Raw genomic sequence first — 24445 nt, 5'->3', positions numbered from 1 at the left:
AGAAATGTACTCCCTTGGGAAAGACCAAATTGCACCCAACAGCAAAAGGAAGGACATCTATGAGATCCCACTCTCCTACAGCTGGATAGTCTTCATTCTAGTCCGGGGGAGGCTTAAGAGAAGACTGAGACTTGAGTAAAATGTTAATCAAGTTAAGTTCAAGAGGCTGAGCCCTCACAGCAAGACCCCACCCCCAACCCAACAAAATCCAGAAATGCATATGAATTTGCCCCTTACCTGAAAGAATGGCAAATTGCCTGTGAAGTTGTTCAATTATATCCACTGCCAACAAAGGCCTGATTTCCTGCTGCATAATTTCATCTGCACAAATAAAATAAAAATTAGGTTAAATCTTTTCAAATTATAAAGAGAATTTAAAGGAAGAAAGGGAAGCTCCACTACTAGGGAAATCTGGGACTTATCAAGATATGGTTATGCACACATTCTCTTGAGGACTCAATTTCTGACAGGCAGGGATGGATCTGAGTTTTGTGTGGTTTGACGCTGATACACATGAGCACAGAAACACATTTCTAGAGCATCTCCCAAGGCTTTAGGAGGGATCAAGGCAAGGAAGGGGCCCTGAAGTTTAAGCTTCAGTAGCTTCACAGTAAACCTGCTGGGATGGCTTCATTACCAAAGCAGGTACTTAGGTGTCTGCCCACTCCTTTGGGTCTGCAGAAGGACACTTTAAACATAAACAACCTAAGTTACCAGAGTTCATCTCAAACTGGTTCACAAAATCAATTTGGGATTTATGAAGGTTCTTTGATTTTTGAAGAAAAGGTCCTTCATTTCCTTCCTTTTTGCCTCCCTCCTTAGTCACCTCCATTCCTTCTTTTTCCCCTTCTAGAATATTTCAAGAAGCCTCTTCCCACTACCAAGCATGTTTAAGGAGGCATTTCTCCATTTTGCTAAATAAAGATGCTTCTTACTGCATAAAAGTTTATAGGTTTCCAAAGCAAAAATTCAAATCTTTCAACAATGTCCTCTAACCCCAGAGAGTGATTTATAAGCACTAAGATTTGTATCCTATCCATTTGGGGAAAGGATATTAGAGAGAGGAGAAAACTGAGTGGTAGCCCTTAGCCTGGGCTGGAAAAAAGAAGGCATTTTCCTGCTCTCTCTGCTTAAAATTTTATTATCCTCATTTAACTGTTTCCCAGGGAATCTCAAAAGAATCAGCTGGCTATTGATTCTACAGCAGTTAAACATCTGGGTAGATTAAGGCACAAACCAAATAGCTTTGTATGCTGATGCTAAATGGGTATCTCCTATTGATTGGGCATGGAGTCAGTCAGGGTAATGTTATGATATCTTAATTTTGAGGAATCAGAGGATTGTATTTGGGAAGCTCCTCCGAGAGCCTTGGTTTCCACTTCTCAGCTTTGGTGTGAAGGTTAAAGGAGCTGATGCATATGAGGATGTACATAGTAGGTGCTTAGTAAATGCTAGTTATATCCATCACTCTGGAAAGGCCTTTCCTATATTTGCTTTCTGACAGTCTTTTAAGGGGTAGGCCAAGTGCTGCTCAAACACCAAGACCCTTATCAGTGAATTCTACCACTTTTTTTGGAGGAAAGCAGATAAACCCAATATCCTTTCTACTCTGAATTCACTAAAAATTCAAAGAACCCCTGCATCACTGTTAATTTTGGTGGCTGCAATAATGGCATTGTAGTTATATTTTACAAAAAGGGAAGGCCTTCTCATTAAAGTGACATAAAGTCTGAGATCTGCTTAAAAATACCCCAGCACTCCCCTCTTCCAAAAAATGTAAGGAGAGGGGGGAAATGAAGCCAGATTGACAAAATGTGGATAATTGTTAAACTGGTTGACAGGTCTTTGGGAGTTCATGATACAGTTCTTTTGCATATGTTTCAAATTTTCTAAAACAAAATGTTAACTACAAGTGGGCAACAACAGAGAGAATTTAAGCAGAAGTAAGAGTTATATAATCAGTTTTTCAGAATACAATCTGCCAGTGGTCTGACAAAGAGGCATACTCAAAAATACAGCTGGATTATTCTTTTTCCATACCTGAGGGAGTCTATTTAAGAGACAATGACCCCAGAAAAGAATTAAGATTTTAAAATACAATTTACTGTTACTATACCTCAATATTTGAGGTGTGCTTAAAAGTAAACATGTTAAATTAAAGAGGTAAGATCTAAAAGGGACAACAGAAGTGAATTAAGCAACCATACCCCTTACCTGGTCTCATTTTTTAAATGAAGAAATGAAGAGATTCTGACCTTGCTATAGTCACGCAACAATTTTAAGTGTGGAGCCCGGGTCACTTGACTTTAAGAAGACAAACATGATGGCATTCCCAGACCCTTGGGGAGCACTAGCTTCCCCAACCCCTGAGAGGCTGACTAGTGTCTCTCATCATGGGAATCTGGGGAGGATGCCCAGCCTTCCAACAGAGACATTCTCACCTGCCTCCTGTGGTTACCAAAGGAACAGAACTAAAATTGATGATTTGCCTTTTTCAAGAATAGAAATGAACTGGTTTGCCTTTGGCCCAGGTTTTGCTGAGAGAGTCTGTATCCCAGCAAGGGAGTGACATGGTTATCCTTGAAGATTTCGCAGCCAAGGGGCCTAATGACCCAACTGGCTGGCTGCAACAGAGCATGAGGGTTTCTGGGACGCTGCACTGACCCAGTGCATGGAGATGACCTTGCACACACCCAGCTTTTAGCGATGCCTGACACCTGTGGGCCTGTTGGAAGGGGGTCATGCTCAATTCAGCCCCATTCATGTTCCATACCGGAAAAGACCCAAAGACTAGCCCTTGCTGCTGGCAGGCCCTGCAACCCACTCCATAGAGATGGGGTAAGGAAGAGAATGTGGGAGCTCTTTCATCTAAAGGAACACCTCCCTGTGCACTGGGAAGGCAGCTGCCTCAGACCCACACAGTCCTGCATGCCAAGGGCTGTTTCTGTCAATTTCTAGCTGGCTTTTCCTTCTCCAGGAACAGTTGGGCATGGCCAGTGACAACCTGCCGAGGTGGTGGTACCTGCTGCACCCTGCGGGCCCCTGGGTCCTGTGTGGAAGCTTCCTGCTTGCTATTTTTAATGTGTGTAGATTAGGGAGAAACTTGTCTCTTTGTAACCCATACAAGGCAAAGGGAAGTGGTAACTGAATTTCAACACAATTCTATCCTGGCCAAAGTTACAAATAGATCTGGGAAAAACTTGTCCCTTTTCTATCCCTGATAAGTGTACAAATATGTGATTATATTTACCCTGGACACACAGTTCAAAATGCAGGAGGCATTAAAGGCCACAAAGTCCTCCTAGGTGATGGAGTAACAGCCCAGCATGTCCCACAGGGATTCAGCCATGGACAGCAAGCAACACCCCTGTGTCGTCCACTCCCCCATCTGAGAGCAGGCTCTGGGTCAGGACCCTTCCGACTGATTGCATCCTCCTCCTCATGGCAGAGGGCGGGAAACAGGCTGAAATTTTGGTCCTAGCCTCCACTCTTGCTGTTCTGAAATTTTGGTCACATTGAGATTTAAAAGACTCAAGTGTGGTCTGAGAAAAGAAGCACGAATAAATAAGTAAGTAAGTAAGTAAGTAAATTAATTAATTAATTAATTAATTAATTAATTAATTAATATGAAGGGGAAAAGTATGGTCTGGCCCAAGAGGGAAGGCAGACCTGAGTTTGACAGCCACTGCTACATTACTACTTTGCCCAGAGAATTGGGTGGGTAGAAAGGATGGAAGGGTTGACCGTTAGCTGAACTAGGAACAGGACCAGGATCTCCACTCTTAGCCACTGTGGCGCACATCTCTGCTCATGACACTAATGAGAGCACCCGCTGCAAGCCAGCCCTAATAAGGTACCTTGCTGACTAACTAGTTTAATTAGTTAGATAATGACAGTGAAGGAACGCATCTTAGCACTAAAAGGAACTTCCTTCAGCCCCTCCAGCCCTTTCACCCCCACAACTAGACCAGACTTGACTGCTGAGAAAACATCTGTGGACCAGAGGCTCTGAGAAATCAGTTGCTAGGCTGGTACGAAAAGCTACCCCATGGGGTCACCCTGTGTATAACTTCTTTTTCTTATTGGCCAAGTCAGAAAGAACGCAAACCCATTTTCCTTCTTTTTCTGGGTCCTGTGCTATTGCGATGCTTAACCTCAACATAAGAGTTAGTCTTGAAGACTTGTTCATAAATTAACAATGAATAAGAGGCATCTGAAAAGCAGATGGAAGAATTTTTTAAGGAGAAATTTAGAAGATTTTAAAAATCAAGAACACTAAAAAATGTTCACCTTCCTAGTAGTTAAATCATGTAGTCAAAACAGCAACAGAATTTCTCATTTCATCCATAAATTAACACATAGAGCTGGGGTTATGTTCAAAACTAGTACTTCTGCACAACCCTGGGGAGTGAACCTGGTAGTGTCATTTTAGAAAGAAGCTTCACAATATTTTACCAAATATTGTGTAGATTTCATAACAAATCTTTTGTGTACATCATCTTATTTAATACTCAAAATAACTCTAAGAGCAATATGAAACTAGATTCACAATAGCTGGTCCAAGGTCAGGCAGAGCTAGAATTTGAACCCAGCTTACTCTAAACACCCAGTGTCTTAACCATTATGATACAGAGTATCAAGACACAGTTTCATCAAAATCTTCATATCTTTTACTAATTTTTCCTGTATTTGGAAATGTATCCTGAGAAAATAATAAAATAAAAACTTTATACATAAAAATGTATGTTGGAACATTAATTATAAAGGTGAAAAAAATGAAAGCAATCATTATATAATTATGAATATGATGTCCATAGAAAAATATTTAAGATAAAATAAAATAAACATAAAAACCATACACATGGTGAGATTGCAGCCAGGTTCAAAACAGAAAGAAGAAAGCCTGTGGTATGTTTGTGCACATGGGTGCGGGCATAAGAAAGGAATAGTATGTTCTGGTAGCCTTTATTTTTTATGCTAACAGGACTTTATTGAAGTATAATTTACAAGAAGTACAATGCACTAATATTAAGTGTACAGTTTCATGAATTTTGACAACCACATACACTACTGTGATCATTAAACAGATCAAGATATGGAACATTTCCATCACTCCAGAAGTTTCTTTGTGACCCCTGCCCCAGGCCCTGTACTTCCCTCCCTCCTATAAACGTATGTGTTAAAAGATCACTTGGGTGCCTCTGTCCCCATGACCCACAGCTCAGCACCAGCAAAACACACCGCAGCATTAACAGTGACTCTCAACACCATTGGGGCCCCAAGGAAACACTTCTCCACATCCCTTGGTCTACATCCTCAAAAGAAAAGATGAGCTGCATCCAAATGCTACGACGGCTTGTGGGCTGTGCCAATGCTGATATCAGGGACAGACACTGCTTCAGAGTGCTGGGAGGATTTGAGCGGTGAGGATTGGAGCAGAGGAAGTGCTTAGGTAAGAGAAAAGACAAATTAATTATCTTATCAAATCCTTCCTCTCACAAGGCATGAGTGCTGTAGATTCTTATATAATGAAATATGCCCAGGACTACCAAGCATCAACATTCTAACTTTTTTTCCTTCCAATTCATGATGCAAATATATTCAAAATTTAAACTCCCTATACACTATTACATTTTACTTAGACCACATTTCCTTTAAATCACTGTTCTCAGGAGAGCTCAAATTATGTGAACATCTCAGTTATAACAACATAGTGCTTTTGCTGATATGAAGATGAGAAAAAAATTTTGTGGATTAATTTACGACTTATGGATTATGGATATCTTTATTATTCATCCAATTTCACTGGCCCATCAACACAACACTCAGGCACAGGCAATAACTCAACTTAGTCATCTGCTATTTTCTGATTTTTAGTCATATAAAAAACCACACTTTTATATGTATTTTAAATCTTGTTCTAATGGGGGTATGTTTGTCAAATAGAAAGACAGAACAGTACAAATGGACAAACAGCACAAATGGAGGCGTGTGGACCTCCACGTGTACTCTTGCCCCAGGCTCTGCAAATGCCTATTTAAAATTGCTTTGAGAAGTGATGAGATATTACTAGGCATAAGGATTTCTGTTTCTGAATACTTATCCAAATCCCTTTTCTTCTTTTTTTTTTCCATTACAAAAAAACAAAAAACAAAAAACTGTTTAAGCTTCTTCACTCCTGCTGACGTATCACATTGTACAAGACAAGCACTGCACCGAGGTGGAAGTTTCTACAGTTTCCTTAGTAACAATAGCTGGAGATGACATTCTCCTGTAGCCCTTCATAACTCCAGGAAAGATGAAACCAGCTCTGCTACTTGGGGTATACTGAATAAAAAGCAAAGCCCTAGAGGAAATTAAGAAAATCTGTGAAAATACAGACTCCCTTCCTCCGCTAAGGCTCTCAAGTTTTAGCACTAGATTTCAAAGTGCCCCGACTTGCATTTTAATAAATACTGCCCTACAGCAGTGCTTCTCAAATTATAATGACATATCAATCACCTGTGCTTTAAAATGCAGATTCTGATTTAGTAGCCCTGGGGTGGGGCCAGAGACTGCATTTCTAACCAACTCGTCTGATGCGGTTAATTCCACAGAGAAGCAAGCACATGTGGAAGTCCAAGGTTATTTAGACTATTCTTGTTCCTTTCCTGTTGCTTACAAAAATGCAGCTCAGTTAACAAAAAAAGTTTTTATTTGGGTTGTCCACTAGAGCTTCTCTTATCATTAAATAAAAATAATCATCTACATGTGTGCAAAGCATTTCTGAAACTGAAGCCTAGATGGTATAAACTTTTGGCCCAGCATTTCCTTCTGTGCTGTTTTAGGATCAGCATCCTGGGAAACAAGCCAGCCCTGCTTTCAGCACCTGTTTGCCTCTCCTTCCAGCACCCCCAAGCCCTATCTCACTGCTCAGTGTGGGCCCTTAAGGCCTATTCCCTCCTCACTCAGATTACTCCCAGCCAGGGGTTCAGTCAAGTCTATCAGCTGGAAGTAACGTCTTGGGCAAAATAACATCATATGGTACATTATGATGAGATGAGAGACTTGATGTGACTAATCATTTAACATGGCATTCTTCCAAATGTTTCTACACTTTCATTTCTTCGTAAAGCTCTTAGAAGGAAAAATATCTTAATACAAAGGAATCAAAATGGTAGGATTTTAGACATTTTAGCAATATGATGGATAAAAGATTTTATTTTTGTTTAAGAAAAAGCCATAGATGCGCTGGCTAAACATTCCTTCGTTCCTCTCGATTTATTCATTCATTGAAGTACTGCAGAAGCAGAATGAAAAGAACTAGACTTGCACCCCAGCTCTGCCACAAACCAGCCCCTCCATCTTCAGGTTCTCCCTCTGGAAAATGGAAATGGATAATAATGAATAATACCTCCTCTTAGAGGGATGTTGTGAGGATTAATACTACCATTTATTGAACACTTACTACCTACTGGGCACATGTGTGCACTGCCTCTACAAAGGCTCACTACAAAACAAATGCTGGACACTATTTTCACTCTCTGCCTTTTTTTCCTAAAAACAAAACTCCTCTTTGGATTTCTTTTGGTTAGTGAAAACAAGTACTAATGTAGATCTTTCATAAAAACAAAATGGCCAAAGCGAACTTTCAAAAGGCAGGGGATACCTGTACTCAACAAATAGTTTTGGGTAACAGAGCTGGCCATAATAGGACAAGTGTGGTAATTAAGAACATGACCTCTGGTGCCATAATGCCTGAGTTCAAATCCTGGCTCCGCCACTTACAGCAGAATAATCTCAAACAAGTCGATTAACTTCCCCATGCCTTAATTTCCTGATCTGAAAATGAGGGAAATTACAATACATCCACTTGGTATAGTTGTTGTAAGAACTGAGTTAATGCAGCTGGAAAACAACTTAAGAAAAATTCTCTGTATGTGGTAGGTGCTATGTAAAGGTATTTTATTATTGTCAAAAACTTTAAGTTGTATCCAAACTTCACTTCTTGCATCAAAATAAACATGAGTCACATTAAATAATGAAATGAAAAAAATACTAAAATATGGGAGAGCATTTTTATAATCTTGGAATTGGAACAGCCTTTTCAAAGGAATCCCAGGAAGAAAAGACTGATAGAGTTAACAAGTTTAAAACTACTTTGGCAGGGAAAACATACCTTTAACAAACTCCAAAGACATGTAACAAACTGGAAATTTTACAGCACCTGTGGCTGATAAAAGGCTTATCTCCCTAGAATAAAGAGAGCTCTTACAAATTAATAAAATTAATAAGAAATAGGTATAGTGGGCTGGACATTACACTCCTCCCCTTAAAAAAAATATGGCCATATTTTAATCCCTAATACCTGTGAATATTATCTTATTTGGAAAAAGGGTCTTTGCAGATGTGATTAAGGCTCTTGAGAGGAAAAGCCTATTCTGAATTATCCCTGTGGGCCCTGAATGCAATCACATATGAGAGAAAAACAGAGAAGACCATGTGAAGACAGAGGCAGAGACTGGAATGAAGCAGCCACAAACCTGAAATGACTGGAGAAATGACTGAAGCCATTAGAGGCTGGAAGAGAGCAGAAACTGAATTTCTCCTAGAGCCTCTAGAGGCAACACCTTGATTTTGGACTTCTGGCCTCCAGAACTATGAGAAAATAAATTGCTCTTGTTTTAAACCATCAAGTTTGTGGTGATTTGTTACAGCAGCTACAGGAAACTAGTATGTCAGGCATAGACTGAGAACAGACAATTCACAGAAGAAATGCAGCCAATGAATATACATAAAATGTTTAACCTCATTAATAAATAAATATAAATTAAAACAGAATGAGATTTTTTTCTGCTGATGGGTTGGCAATTATTTTAAAGGCAAATAACATATAGAGTTGGTAAGAGTGTAGGCAGATTTTCTATAGGTAAAAGGATAAATAGGTACTTTTTTAAAAATGTTGATCCATTTGGAAATATCTGTCAAATGTTAAATATCAGACATTTCTTGGACAGTCTTCTGACCAAGAAATCCTATATCTAGGTATTTAACCTAAGGAAATAGTAACACAAATGCAAGATAAGTGAGTACTAAGATGTTTATTATACTATTGTTCTTCTAATGCAAAGGTCCATTAATAAGGGATTGGTTAAATAAAGGATGATACAGCCATACAATAGAATTCCAGGGAGTCACTAAATATAATTAGATAGATCTATATGCACTGACCATAAAAATGTTCAAAATATATTAAGTTTTTAAAAAATAAACAAATCAAGATACAGAACAGAATGTTATCATTTATGTTATGTTTACATGTATGTGTGTATAGAGGGACTTACATATTTGAATGTTTTTTGCAATGAGCAGTTGAGGCAGAGATGGCTAGCTGCCCACCCAAAATTCACAGTTCCTCTTCTAAACAGTAGCATTACCATCGGAAGGCAGCTGCCTGGCTGGAAACTCCATCTCCCACTCAACCCCCTAACCTCCAGCTATGGCCATGTGACTAGTGAATGCCAATTGGAAAAGAGCAAAAATGATGAGCTGGAGTATTTCAGAAATAGGCTAGTCTTTACCACTATTTCACTTGCAGGCTGCAAGGTGACAACTCTGAGACTAGGGGATGGCAGACCCACAAGACAGAAGTAGGCAGGGTCCCTCAAACACTCTGACCAAAGACATTGTATTGAAGTGTATTAATCTAATGAAATTCAGGAGTTGTTACAGCAGTCAGTGTTACCTGAATCTAAGGCATGTATTCATTTTAATATTTTAAGTACATTTAATTCTTTTTTTAAAAAGGAGGGAGATAGTGAAAAAGCAAACCAACTGCTGGTCTCCCTGACCCCCAACCAATAAATAAAATACGGGTCTTGATTAGCATATATTTTAATCAGTGTGTCATCTCTTGAGTTTCATTCCCTTAACTTCAAGAAATCAGTATTATACCAAGAAGACGACCGATAGCGTCCCATGAATGTAAGATTGCAGTAATGTCAGAAAGGCCATTTAGACACTCATAAAACTTGCATTAAGATACTCAAACTTTTGTTGTTGTCTTGAATCACAGAATAAAATGACCAACAGCCAAAGCATTAGGCAAACATTTGATAACCCTTTAATAGTGGGGGGAAAATGAAAAGCAACAAATACGTAATGCTGTAAGTTTAGGAGTCAGGAATTTTTCATATTTATCTTTCAAATTACCTTCTTGCCTCACTATTAACAAAACTGTAAAGCTCTTATGATTTAACTTGAGTAAAATTAGGGCCATAATTTACACCTGAATTCAAGCCCTGTAAGGATCTGTGTGCACACACAGGTGAGCATCTGTGTGTTTTAAGAATGAATGAAAAGCTAAACCTGATTAACAAGCTGGTCTTTCTTAAGGAGCAAATACATAGTAGTCCTTGTCTTTGATAATATAGTATTTTTATTATATACTATACAAGTATATGTGGTAGAATATAGTATAAACATGAATCATATCTCAACCAGAAAGTATACTGCAACAATGATGAATTTATTTTAAAAGCAAACCTCTCTATCCAGTAATTCCCCTCCCCTGAAGAAACAGGTTCCAAGTATAGATAAAGAGTAATGAAAGAGACAAACACATTAGCTTTAATCACCTTTCCTAGCCTGTGATCCAAGGGGGAATAAATATATTATAAACATTTGTAAGGCAAAAAAAAAAAAGAAAACAATGGGGGAACAGATGGGAGTGCATCAGTAAGTCCATCCATGAAAGAAGCAGTCTTAAAAACAGGTAGTTGTTTCAGCTCTTACAGCATCTGTCTTACTGGCTCCCAAGTACATGTAAAGCATACTTGGAAATGCTGTTCCCTGTCACCCAGCCCACTGAAGGGAAGTGGTTTTCTTTTTTCTACTCTTAAATGATCAGTCTGTTATCAGCTCATGTGTCTAACATGAAGTCTTAGCATTTCAGATTTAACACTTCTCTTTAGGAACATGAATCTCATAATCTTGTCATTTTCATTTTACAAAAGCAATGTACATTGGTTGTCTTTTTTAAAATAAAAAATACAATAACAATACAAAAAGTAAAACTCCTCACCATTCCTTCACCCCAAATTAAACAGTTATCTTATTGGTGTATGGTAGTCAGTACATACATATGTATGTATAGACATATATGCTTTTAAAATGGGTTCATACTTACATAATTCATCTTACAGACTGATTTTTTCATAATATTTGGTCATCTCTTTAATATGAATTTTTCAATAAATCACCTACAATATTGTTAATACCTAATTAATGCTTTAAATTTAAAAAGCCCTTTTTAAACTCCTTAGCAAACTTTAGACAGTATTGTAAAGTAACTTTTTAAATGTGGGAAAAATTGGTTAGTTAAACTATTATTCTGCTGAGAATGAATAACAAACCATACATAAGGGAAACGCATCATTGCTCTCACAGTACCTTTTTCTGCCATATATTCTAGCCTGATGCAACTTCCTAGGAAACGGTGGTAAGCCCTCATCTCTGCCTCTGTGATCCGCACGGAGGTGTAAGGTAAGTATCTAGGGTCTTGCTGCCCACACCTTGTACACCAGGAGGCCATTGGATTCCAGGAACGGTACCCCTTTGCTCTCTCCCCCTTCCTCTCTCAGCACTGCACTTACATAAATGTGTTTAATCCTTTCTCCTGGCTTATCTCTCTGAAGTTCACTCAAGGACATGTTATTGCTGAGAGTTTATCCTTTGGATTGGCTAGTGTTCACAGGATTACAGGCCCAACAGATTATGAGATCTCCTTCTCGGGAAACTGGGGGATGAGGATGTCAGGTAGAGAGGAAAATCCTAAAGTTGATGAGAATCAGAATGCTTTTTCTTTTTTAGAGAAATTACATCATGAGACATACATCAGGCCACTAGATATTTAAAATAAAATAATAGACAGGGATATATTTTTTAAAGGAGGCTCTTAAGAACATTCAATCCAGGTCACAGTTCTCATTCCAGGGGACTTCTCACCTCTCTCTCTTTTCCAATCTCTCCAGGCTGCCAAGAATAAAATCTACACTGCCACAACTAGAAGTCACTACCTAGGCAGGCAACATACGTTGGCAGAGCAAATGGTAAGGTTACAGACCTTGAAATATTTATTGATTGATTGAACCCAGAACCTCATGCATGCTAAGCATGCACACTACTACTGAGCTATACCCACCCCACACACCCATATCTCATGAACTTCCAAAGATCAGGTGCAAGTACAATATTGTGATTCTAAATAGGGAAAAGCGTGTTCAATACAAGAAGAGGATATCACACTCATTAACATATATGTACCTAATATAGGAGCACCTAAATATATAAAGTACCAACAGACATAAAGGGAGAAATTAACAATAATACAATAATAGTAGACAGCTTTAATACTCCACTCACATCAGTGGACAGATCATCCAGACAGTAAATCAATAAGGAAACAGTACTCTTAAATAGCACATTACAGCAGTTGGACTTAATAGGTATCTACAGAATATTTCACCCAAAACAGTAGAATACACATTCTTTTCAAGTGCACATGGAACATTTTTTCAGCATAGATCACATACTAGGCTACAAAACAGGATAGGTCTCAACAAATTTAAGAGAATAGAAATTATATCAAGCATTTTTTCCAGCCACAATAGTATGAAACTAGAAATAAATTACAGGAAGAAAAATGGGAAAAACACAAACACATGGAGACTAAAAAATGTGCTACTAGAAAACCAATGAGTCAATGAAGAAATCAAAGAGGAAATCAGAAAATATCTTGAGACAAGTGAAAATAAAAACATAACTTTCCAAAATCTATGGGACACAGCAAAAGCAGTTCTATGAGGGAAGTTTACAGCAGACAGGTCTACCTCAAAAAGGAATTCGAAAAAGAAGAATAAAGCGCTAAATCAGCAGAAGGAAGGAAATAAAAAGATCAGAGAGAAAACAGAGATGAAGAAGAAGGAGGAGAAGGAAAAGGAGAAGGAAAAGAAGGAGAAAAAGATCAATGAGACCAAGAGCTGGGTTTTTGAAAAGATAAACGAAATTGATTAACTTTTAGCCAGGCACACGAAGAAGACAAGACAGAGGACCCAAGTAAACAAAATAAGAAATGCAAGAGGAGAAATAATAATTGATATCACAGATCAAAAAATAAGGTAATACTATAAACAAGTATATGCCAACAAACTGGACAACACAACTTAAAAGAAACAGACAAATTTATAGAAAAATACAACCTTCCAATACTGAATCAGGAAGAAACATAATCTGAGCAGACCAATCACTAGTAGTGAAACTGAATTAGTAATCAAAAAAGCTCTCATCAAACAAAAGCCCAGGACTGGACAGCTTCACAGGGGAACTCTACCAAGCATATAAAGAAGAGCTAACACCTATCCTTCTTGATCTATTCCAAAAAGTTGAAGAGGAAGGAACACTTCCATATTCATTCTACAAGGCCATAATCACCCTGCAGAATGAACTGAAGCCATCCACCTGTCCCTACCTATCAGGGCAAAATGAGAGAGAATCTACAAGCTCAAGAAGGATTTGCATTATCCATAGCAGAAGATCACCAGGATTATTATTTTACCAGAAGTAACATCAAAGTCATATTAAAGGAAGAGATATTTTTTCCTTGTATACACTAGACTTTGTTTTCTTTTGAAAAAAAAGTCAACACTCAAATGGCCAGGTGTATTTACTGAGAACACTAAACTGATTTTCCCCCAGAGTTGGCCTGGGGGTAAAGGGAGTAACAGGACTTTGTGGTGTTGCCACTACACTCCTAGCAGTTATCCACGGGGCCACAATGTCTACAGACCCACTCATCTCCCTGAGCTTCCCCTCTCACAGGGGAGCAGTGACACCTCATTCCCCATAGGTCAAGGAGGAGGGGCTTGCCACCTCTAATTACATACATGTGGAGGCAGGGGTGGGGGGTATAGCTCAGTGGTAGAGCACGTGGTTGGTGTGCATGAGGTCCTGGGTTCAATCCCCAGTACCTCCATTAAGGAAAACATAAAAATAAAACACACACACACACACACACACACACACACACGTGGAGGGACCTCTACAGGTAGTGTGTTAAATGGATATGTGGTTCCCATTGGAGAGTGGGACTGGAGTCAATGAGGGACAGAGAGACTTTAACTTTTAACTTCACATCCTTCTATACTATTTGTAATTTACACAAACATTATGGGTTATTTTCATTGGTAAAATAAAGATGTATTCATAAATATTTTTTAAATTATTTTATCTTTGTTACTCACTCCATATACATAGGTTTCAAAGGTTTCCAACATGCTCCTCAATAATATTTTTAGAATACTACCTGACATTTATAAACATAATTGACCACTACGGCAAAATGCTGATGGTTGTTGAAGCTAGGTGATGAGTAAGGTCTGTAAGACTACCCTATTTTCGTGATTTCTTAAAATTTTCACAATTAAAAGCTATCCCCAACGGTTAGTGTAAAATGACTAAGTTACAAAATGAGATAAGACAGTCTTCCTATTGCCTTCAGTGCACACAAGATGCATGTGTGGGGTGGAACCCCTAAACAGTGCAAAATAACTTGGACATTATGATTGGGTATTTTTAATTATTTATGTTAAGCTAATATCAAAAATTACATAAAAATGTGGCTTTTAAAATAGAGGCCTTGAGCAGAAACAAGTATAAAACCCTACATGTACTATGAACCCAAAGCTAAACACATAATTCTTTTTAATAATACTTTTGAAATATTTAGCATCGTTTTGGATGCTCTGACTACACAAAAACATGAAATGGAAATAAAAGGTAAAACTACCACAAACAAATGGCCAGAAGGAGTTATCACTATTCAGCTTTGGCATGACCGTCAGTCATTATTTAGCAAATATTTACTGGGCATCTATGTGTTAAACACACACACACACACACACACACACACACACACACACACACACACACATAAACACACAAGAGAACTGTAAAAGTATCAGATTTCATGGTTTTATAAAATAGCAGATTACAACGTAAATATCCCCAATCAGTATTTTATACTCCAGCAATAACTGGTGAAAAGATAAGAAAAAAAAGATTACATTTACAATAGCAACAACAATAAAAAAAAAAAAAAAAACACAAAGTGCTAAGGAATAACCTTAAAAAGGACTGTGTTAGATCTATGTGAAAAGAACAAAAAACCTCAAATATAAAATATTTGAATGAGACATATTTCTAGAAGGAAAAAAATTTCAAATCTTAAAATGTTAATTCTTACCAAATTAAGTTATAGTCCTATAGAATTCTATTCAAAATTAAAGGAAACTTGTGGTGATGGAGGTGATTAACAGGATAATTATATAGTTTATTTGAAAGAATTAAAAAGGCTAAAGGGTTCTTACAGCACAGGGAAATATATTCAATATTTTGTAGTAGCTTACAGTGAAAAAGAACATGAAAACAAATATATGTATATGCATGTATGACTGAAGTGCTGTACACCAGAAATTGACACAATATTGTAAACTGACTATACCTCAATTTTAAAGAAAGGCTAAAGGGTTAAGAAAATGTTTTTAAACAAAATGATTGATGGAAAAAGGAGTATCTCCTAGAAGATATTTAAAGATATTAGGTAGCAATAATGATCCAAACTATGTGGAACTGTTATAAAAATAAACAGAAGAGTAAACAGAAAGACCCAGAAACAGACTATAAATCCTAAACTTAATATGTGAAGAAGGAGGCATCACCAATTAACAAAGGAATATTCAATAAAATGCTCCTGTGAAAATTTAGTCTCTTATCACAGACAAAAACATATAGAGATTTAAAATTAAATGTAAAAAAAATAAATAAATAAAACCATTAAAACACTAGAATAAAATTGATGATTATCTATTTGTTCTTTATTAAAGGGTACAAAAGCAATAGAAATCACAAAATAATAGATTTATAGATTTGTCTACCCAAAATCTTAAAACCTTTATATGTTAAGTCACCAAAAGTAAAATTATAAAATGAATAGCAAACTGAAAAAATTTTTTAAATCTGCTATAAAATTTACAAAGACTTAATATATTTGACATAGAAAAAAACCTACACAAAAATGTCTTGGTCCCAAAGAACACATGAACAAGTCATAGGGCAAAAGTTCAAACAGCAAATAAAGTTTTTAAAAATCATTCTAGTTCACTAGTAATTTTTAAAATTCAGTTAAAATGAATACTATGCCATTTTTATCAAACAAACAAAAATTCAAATAATGTTACCAAAGAGGGCTAACAACACTGCAGGTATTGTGCGATGCACTTAACATGCATTACTGCAAAACCCTGTCATTTCCCCCATTTGACGTACGAGGAAACAGATGATCACAATGCTGATAAAGAGATCTGGTGAAATCAAGAAACCCCACACACAAACATAATCTGTTGATAGGCCACTAAAATGGTGTAAGTTTTCTGGAAGGCAATATGACCAATGTATTTTAAAACTTAGTACTCATACTCTTTGAGCTAATGATAACATTTTCTAGAACTCTATCCTTAATGAAACAGTTTGAAGTGTATGAAATGTATGCAAAGATTTCTGAACAAAGATGGTCCTTGCATTAAAAAAAAATGACATTGAAAAACTGGAAACAACCTATACACCCAACATTAGGGGAATATTTAAATAAATTACAGTACATCTATGTAGTAAAAAATTATAAATCCATTAAATTATTGTTTATAAAAATGTTTTACAATATATGAAATTACAATTTAATTTATAATATAGTTTTAAAAATCATAATTATATATGTAATATGTATGCTGTATATAAAGGGAGATAGATCATATCATTTTTTGATATGATTTTACTATGTAAAAATGCCAAAGAAAAGAAAACTAGGACATATGCTCAAAGGATAACTGATCTTGGCCAGGAGATGAAATTGCAGACTTTCTCTGTTGTACTTTTCTGTTTTTTCCAAATGTTAGACAATGAGCATATATTTTTTTCTGTATTTTTTGTTTTTTAAGATTTTTTTTAAACAGATATACAGTATAATTCTCTTTTTGGTGTATAGTTCCCTGAGTTTTGATAAATGCACAGAGTTCTTTAACCATCCTCACAATCAGGACATGGAATAGTCCCATATACCTTTATAGTCAAACCACCTCCTCCCCAAACTTAACCCATGACAACCACTCCATCCCTATAGTTTAACCCTTTCCCTATGTCATATAAATGGAATCATTTAATATGTGCCTTTTGAGCCTTTCGTCTTAAGCTTAGCATATGCATTTCAGATTTATTCATGTTGCTGTATCTATCAATAATTCACTTCTTTTTATTGTTGAATATTCCATCGTACAAATGTGCCACAAGTTGTTTATCCATTCCCCAGGTGAGGGACGTTTGGGTTGTTTCCAGTTTTTAGTGATTAAGAATAAAGCTGCTGTTAACGTTAACTACCTATTTTTGTGTGACCATATGTTTTCATTTCTCTTGGGGTAGGACTGCTGGGTTGCATAAGTGAATGTTTAACTTTATAAGAAACTGCCAACCATTTATTTATTTATTACTGCCAAAGTGGCTGTACCATTTTACACTCCCACCAACACTGTTTGAGATCCAGACCCTTCTCATTCTATGACTTGCTATTGTCATTTGTTTCATTTTGTTTTTTATTGAAGTATAGCCGTTTACAATGTTGTGTCAATTTCTGGTGTACAGCATAATGTTTCAGTCATACATACACATATATATTCCTTTTCATATTCTTTTTCATTATAGGTTACTACAAGATATTGAATATAGTTCCCTGTGCTTCACAGTAGAAACCTGTTGTTTATCTATTTTATATACAGTAGTTAGTCTCTGCAAATCTCAAACTCCCAACTTATCCTTTCCCACCCCCTTTATTCTCATTTTTTAACCACCCTAGTAAGTGAGCAACTTCCCCAATGATTACTGATGTTGACCATATTTTCCTGTGCTTATTTTCCATCTGTATATCTTCTTTGATAAAGTATCCATTCAATTTTTTTTGCCTATCTGTAAATTGGGTTGTTTGTTTTTTATTTATCATTGAGTTTGAGAGTTCTTTATGTATTCTGGATAAAAGTCTTTTGTCAGATATGTGACTCGTAATTTTTTCCCCCAGTTAGTTGTCTTTTCATTCTCTCACGGTATTTTTTGCAGAGAAAACATCTTTAATTTTAATGAAATCCAATTTATCAAATTTTTCCTCCATGAATCCTGCTTTTGGTGTCAACCTCAGGTCACAAAGATTTCCTCCTATGGTTTCTAACAGATTTCTAATAGGTTTTACATTTAGGTCCATGATCCACTTTGAGTTAATTTTTGTATAAGGGGTGAGGTATAGGTGAAGGTTTATTTTTTGAATATAGAGGCTCAATTGTCCCAGCAACTTTGCTGGAAATTGCCTTTACACTTTTCTCTATTGAATTGCCTATACACCTTTGTCAAAAATCAATTGGCCATATTTGTGTGGGACTATGTCTGGATTCTCTATTCTGGTCCACAGATATATGTATCTGTCCTTTTGCTAATACCACACTGTCTTGATTACTTTGCTTTGTAGAAATTCTTTTTGCCTATTATAGTACCTTTTAACTGAATATAAATTTTAAAATCAGCTGGTTGATTTCTACAAAAAACAAAAAAAACCTTGACAGACTTATGACTAGAGTTGTGTTTAATTATAGATCAATTTGGGGAGAACTGATATGATTGACTCTTTTAATCTTAAATACAAGCCACATATTACTTTTATAAACAGAGTTTTTAACGCCCTTATGAAATACCATGTAATTTCTTCTGCTTCTTTTTTAGATTATACCACAAAGCCATAGAAAATGATGAACATGATCTTTCTTTTTAAAATCTGGCTTGGTCTTCCTAAGGCGCTGAAGGAGAAAATGCTCTCGCCACACCTGAAGGGCAAACCAGGTTTGAGGAGTGGAATTTTCCTTCTCATTTCTGCACCATATGTCAAGGTCTAAATCCCATTTCACAGCCTGAGGGATTTTTTTCCTCCTTTGTCAGCAAAGCTTCTTTTGGTTGCTGGAGGGATAAATAATGCAACAGAAACAAAATGGAATGCAAAGTAGAGGGATGGGGGTCAGGGAGTTCATGACACTCATCTTTCTAGTCTAGGTCCTGCACCAGACCTTTCTGACCAGCGGGGGGAGAAAAAGAGGGGAAAGAATAACTTTAAGTGGAGTATAATCTGTAAAGCTTTGAATTACTATGTTAGACATCTGAAACTAATATAGTATTGTAAATCAACTACATCTCAATACAAATTTTTTATAAAAAAATGAACAAACAAAAAAATAACTATGGGAGGTGATGGATATGTTGTTAGATTGCTGTAATCATTTCACAGTGTATACATATATCACATTGTACACTTTAAATATATACAATTTTATTTGTCAAAAATAAATAAATACAATTTTTAATGAAAAAACAAAAGAGAGAGAAAAAAGAGAAGGGAGCCATAGGGGAGGGAAGGAGCCAGTGACAAGGAGAAGGGAGAACCTGTGAAGCCCCCAGGTGCTGGGAATGGCCACAGGACATTTTAAACACAGTGATGCCTCCAGCTCCATTTCAAAGTGTCTGCATTTCTAGACTACAAACACCTCCTTTCCCATCTTCAGAAAATTCTCCTGAACCCTCTAACCTTTTATGTGCATAAGTTTTGAGATAGTGAGGAAAAGAGTTGAGCTTCACAACTGAATCACCAAGTGTACAGCGAAGCAGCACACGTGGAGGACAGAGAAGCAGTGAGGCCGGGAGACCACAAGGAGAGAAGCCCGTGAGATGAGGGAGGAACGGGGGAGTGATGGCTGACTGGCTAAAATTTTTCCTTCTATAGCTTACGGCTTAATATCTGCCTCCCTGTCAGACTGTAAGCTCCAGGAGAACCTCGCATTCCCCTAATCCCCCAGTATACCTGAGGAGCAGTGCAGGACGCTGGGGCTGCAGCAGGGGAGGTGGCCAGGTATTGGCTTTCACAGAGCCTATGGCCTCCCGCAGGGGTCACGGCTGCGCCTTCACACCCCGATCCTAGCCCCTGGCCTGGTGCCAGGGTCTCAGTAAATGTGGTTAGTCTTAAATCAGAGGTTAAATACTGAGAACAGGCAGACAGACCTCTTTCCCCTCGGTGATTGAATTAATTCTAGCTTCCCTGGGTATAGAAAAAGAATAGGGCTAAAATGAATTTAAACTGATCTGATAACAGGTTTAAAAGAACAGACATACAAACTGAAACCTGGTTGGACAGGATCTGGGATCAGATAAGGGAAGACCAGTGTGCTCAAACATTTGGGGCACCTGTAGTTTGTCCACCTGTATGTTTTGAATCTCCCTCATAGTAAAGTCCTCTAAATATAGGGACTGTTCCATAATAAGTAAGAGAGTACGCTGATGCTGTTACCTCACTGTTATATTATAATCGGGGCTATAATTTTATTAGCTTTTTTCCATAAAACTCTGGTGCTTAGCACAGGAAGTGTCAAGAAGGCAGCACTCCCCAAAATTTCTTCCTTGACAAAGGCTTATTCTTGTCTAAGTGTCACATGTTTATCACCTTTGGATGTTTAAGGACTATAAAGTAAATCTTCAGATTTTAAATGACAGTTTTCCTTTGGAAGACAGTGATTATTAATAAATGAGTATTTCAAGTGGCTGGTAAAATACTTATACTCAGGAAACATGATTTTAGCTTCCACTGGATTTTTCGAAAGATTTTTAAAACCACTAATAACATGTCTATCATTTACTGGTTTATATTCCATTCAATAATTGAATTCTGTGTGTCAACCCATAGGCCTTGAAGCCAGCCAATCCTGGCTTCTAATTCTGACCTTTCCACTCAGTATGACCTTAGGCAAGCTTCTTAATCTATTCAAACCTCAAATTTCTACTCCATAAAAATGGACTGTACTTCTAATTAAATTTAATTAAATCAACAGTATATATAAAGCACAATATGTGACACTAAACAGACAGAAAATAAATGGTAGCTATGTAATATCATTTTAAATATTATTTCCATGTCCCCTAGCCTCTCCAGACTCTTTCCCCCAGAAAAGGATCTATGTATATGAAGAAGGATAAAAAGTGAGACCACAGATCTGCCTTCTAGCTTGAGGTCATTCCTTCTTTCAAGGCAAAGCTTCTCAGTTGTCCAGGGGATGTTCAGTGACCAGGGACTGAGCAAAGAGTGGAATAAACAGGACAACCAGTACATGAAGACCAACGCAGTTACCAAAAGCGGCCATTTCCCTTACCCCACCCCAGTTGAAAAGCTTTCCCCTCTCCACCTACCTAAATCCTCTCCTTCCGTTAGGATCCAGCTCAAGTCATACATCTAGTATGAAGCTTTCTTGAATCACTGAAGCTCACAATAACTTCAGCCTCCAAACTTACAGCACTATCTGGACTGACAACCAGTCAGGGACCAACATGTGACTATTTGCACTGTCTCTTGCTATAACTATCAGATTGGGCCTCGGACTCTCCTCCAGGCCAGTGGTTCACAGGCCTCCTCCCCAAGCTCCTTGGATCCTCTGTCAGCTGGGTGCTGAGGGGCTGGCGGGTTGCTCGGCAGTCCACAGGTTCCACATCTAATGCTCTCCCCACAACAGCTTGTGGGCTATAGGCCTGGCACAGTGCCTTGCTCCTTGGGGGCACTTCCTAAAAATCTGTTCACTGCCAGTTGGTATCCTGAGTAGTTGTGGTGCCTAAGCACCAAGGTGGCCACATAAGGGCAGTGGGCCTTGGAATATGCGCCAAAGAAAGAAGCAGCACACCGAACACAGCGCTGCCCAAGTATTTAACACCCCTACTAATTCTAAAGGTTGGAAACATAAGGCCAGTGCCTTCTAAGTTACTACATTTGTTTTGAGGTATCTCCACAGTCTAAAGCCCTCTTCTCTGAGGATTTCCTCCCCCATTCCAAGACCAAGTCAATTTCTGAACTCTCAGCTGATATGATCAGAAATGTCGAAGTTTCCTGTGAGCCAGGCCAATCAGATTCTCCAGAGAAAGAAGTTGTACAGACAGATTCAGAGACTGAGAGTCAGTAGCGACTGTCTCTGGATGTGGAAAGGAACAATGGCTGGGGATGGCCCTCTGAGTTCATACCCATTGATAAATGAATAGAGAGTTAATCTGCAGAGATGAGCAGAATGGCATAGACACGAGAGGGAAGCAGAGACCAGAGACCAGGTGACAGACAGCAAGGAGAGAACAGCGGCCTCAGTTCCTGACGACACCTTTGCTGATGACCCCCTGGAGCTTCCTGCTCTGAGGTTCTGCGACATCACCCCAGCCTGGAGGGTACGAAGCCCTGAATCCATAGTGCTCCACAGCAGTAGAGATCAGGAATGCAGACTCTGGGGCCAAACCTCACTAGGCTCAAATCCTGGCCATGCCACTACTAGCAGGGTGCTACAGAATAAACTATTTTGTCCTTTGCTAATTTGAATTAAATACACATGTCTTTAACAACATCAATGTGTTAAACTCCAGAATCTAAGTTTATTATACTCATTAGTGCCCACTAATAAGAAATAAGTGCTTGAATTCTGACGAGATAGTCTTCCTTTCCAGACTCATTAAAATCAACCAGTTCCCATCTCTCACAATGAGCAGAAAAAGAATTTAAACCTATTTGGGGAGAGCTACTTCAGCTGCGAGACTAGGCTCAGAGGCACTGTGGCTGGGCCAGGCTCACTCACACCTAACAGGAAGCAGATGTGACAACAGCCTTACCCTTCAGGAAAAATTCCAAGATGCGCAGGACCATTTCCATTTTGATCCTCAATGATCTTATGTTAAAATTAGATATTTTAAGTATAATTCAGCAGAAATTTCAGGCTACTTGAAGCATTTTTTAAAAAAACAGGGAATGCAGATGAGCCTCTGTAGCACAAATATAAGCCCCTCGCCACAGAGGGCCAAGGGAGGCCCTGTTAGGGAGCCAGGCATCCAATGACTGCCCAACACCTGCGGCTCCCCGACATGAGAGATCCCTGCACGTAGTTAGTTGCTGGATAACAGGTGGAAGGATGCATTTCCATCTAGCTTAGCTCTCTTAAAAATGATCTACAGTTATTTAACATTCAAGGCACCCAACACTGGCAAAACACAGAGAAAACATTTGAGGCCAGTTTACTAGAAGTTTGCAAAAATGCCAGTATGGCAAACACAGTAGCTTGCCTGAAACAACACAGATGAAGGAAGGCTGTGTGGATGAAGCACATTTTCTCCATGAATATACACAAGGTAAAAAGCCAAGGAGATGTTCTGCTTTACCCTGGAACTCAGAATGCTGGAAAGAGGCTCACTCTCACCGTGAAAAGAAAAGCCAGATAAACTACAAAAGTATAACCGGTCTTGAACCCATCAAGCAGATAAGAAGAATTCGCCTAAAAGTTTTAAACAAATTGTGAAAGGCTGAGTGAGCCAGGATGTGAGGGGTGTTGACAGCCACCCGCAACTCTTTTCCCTGGATTGGGGACTGAGTGGGAGACTGGAGGGCAGACCTGGAGGAGGGGAGGTGCCCAGGAAAACACTTTTCTCCCTACAGATGGACAGACAAAAGCCTTCAGCTCCTGAGGGGAGAGCAGCCAACCCTCTAACTGGACTCCGGGGCCCAGGTGAAGACCCACTGCAGTGGAGAAGAGTAAAACAAAACAACAACCGCTCATCCTGGGGGAAGCATAGAAGACTCTCAAAGAAGAGCTACCACAGAGTCTGATTCAAATTACTTGATTCACATTATCTTAAAGCACTTGCAAAAACAGCCCAGATCCAGTGCTTTGTGTGAATTTTTGCCCACACAGGGGTGATAAAATGTGGAACAGCAGCCCCTCTGCCCCACAATGGCCTCACCATCTCAAAGTGCACTGTGTGAGAGGCATGTTCTTAGGGCGCCTTGAACTACTCTCTTTCTCTGCTACCCGGAACAGCCCAGGCTAGCTGCAAAGAGAGAAGCAAGGAGAGCAGCTGACCCTCAGCAGGAGGACAGATTATTGCACACTCCCTCAAGGCAACCACTCACAATCTCCGCTGCTGCCAGAGTTAAGGTGTAGGGTCCAGTGGCCTTCTCATATCCTCCGCCACCCTTGCCTCACTTCCTCTGCCCATGTCGGCCCCACTGCTTCCTCCTGCAGGCATTGAAGGCGTTTGTTTTCAACCTGTGTCTCACAAGCTCACACTGTTCAAGCTGCAGTTTCTGGTAAGTACTAGCCGAATGCTGGTAGTGTTCCTCTTAACTGGATTGGAGGGACAACAAAACAATCCCTTTGTGCTTCTCCTGCTAGTCCATAAAGCAAACAATTGAGGTCATTTTATATTCACAGGGTCCCTTTCGCTGTAGTCCTGAAATGATTTCTTTTTAACAATCACATTAGTT

General features: G+C 38.4%; 1 protein-coding gene and 1 non-coding gene across 12 annotated transcripts in view; one reads left to right on the top strand and one right to left on the bottom strand.

Annotated features, from left to right (window-relative positions):
• Positions 1 to 24445, bottom strand: part of MCF2L2 (MCF.2 cell line derived transforming sequence-like 2) — a 207885-nt gene that overhangs the window by 174393 nt on the left and 9047 nt on the right. For all 11 annotated transcript variants that reach the window (XM_074367088.1, XM_074367109.1, XM_074367099.1 and 8 more), the window contains exon 2: positions 238 to 321. In XM_074367088.1, the coding sequence (XP_074223189.1) occupies positions 238 to 321 (84 nt within the window). The remainder of the gene's footprint in view (positions 1 to 237; positions 322 to 24445) is intronic.
• On the top strand, positions 13940 to 14011 carry TRNAT-GGU (transfer RNA threonine (anticodon GGU)). The gene has a single exon. It is a non-coding gene; the product is annotated as a tRNA-Thr (tRNA).

The sequence above is a fragment of the Camelus bactrianus genome, chromosome 1 (genome assembly GCF_048773025.1).
Source record: "Camelus bactrianus isolate YW-2024 breed Bactrian camel chromosome 1, ASM4877302v1, whole genome shotgun sequence".
Classification (NCBI taxonomy): domain Eukaryota; kingdom Metazoa; phylum Chordata; class Mammalia; order Artiodactyla; family Camelidae; genus Camelus; species Camelus bactrianus.
The sequence above is the reverse complement of the archived record's forward strand: the minus strand, read 5'-3'. Positions and strand labels throughout refer to the sequence as shown.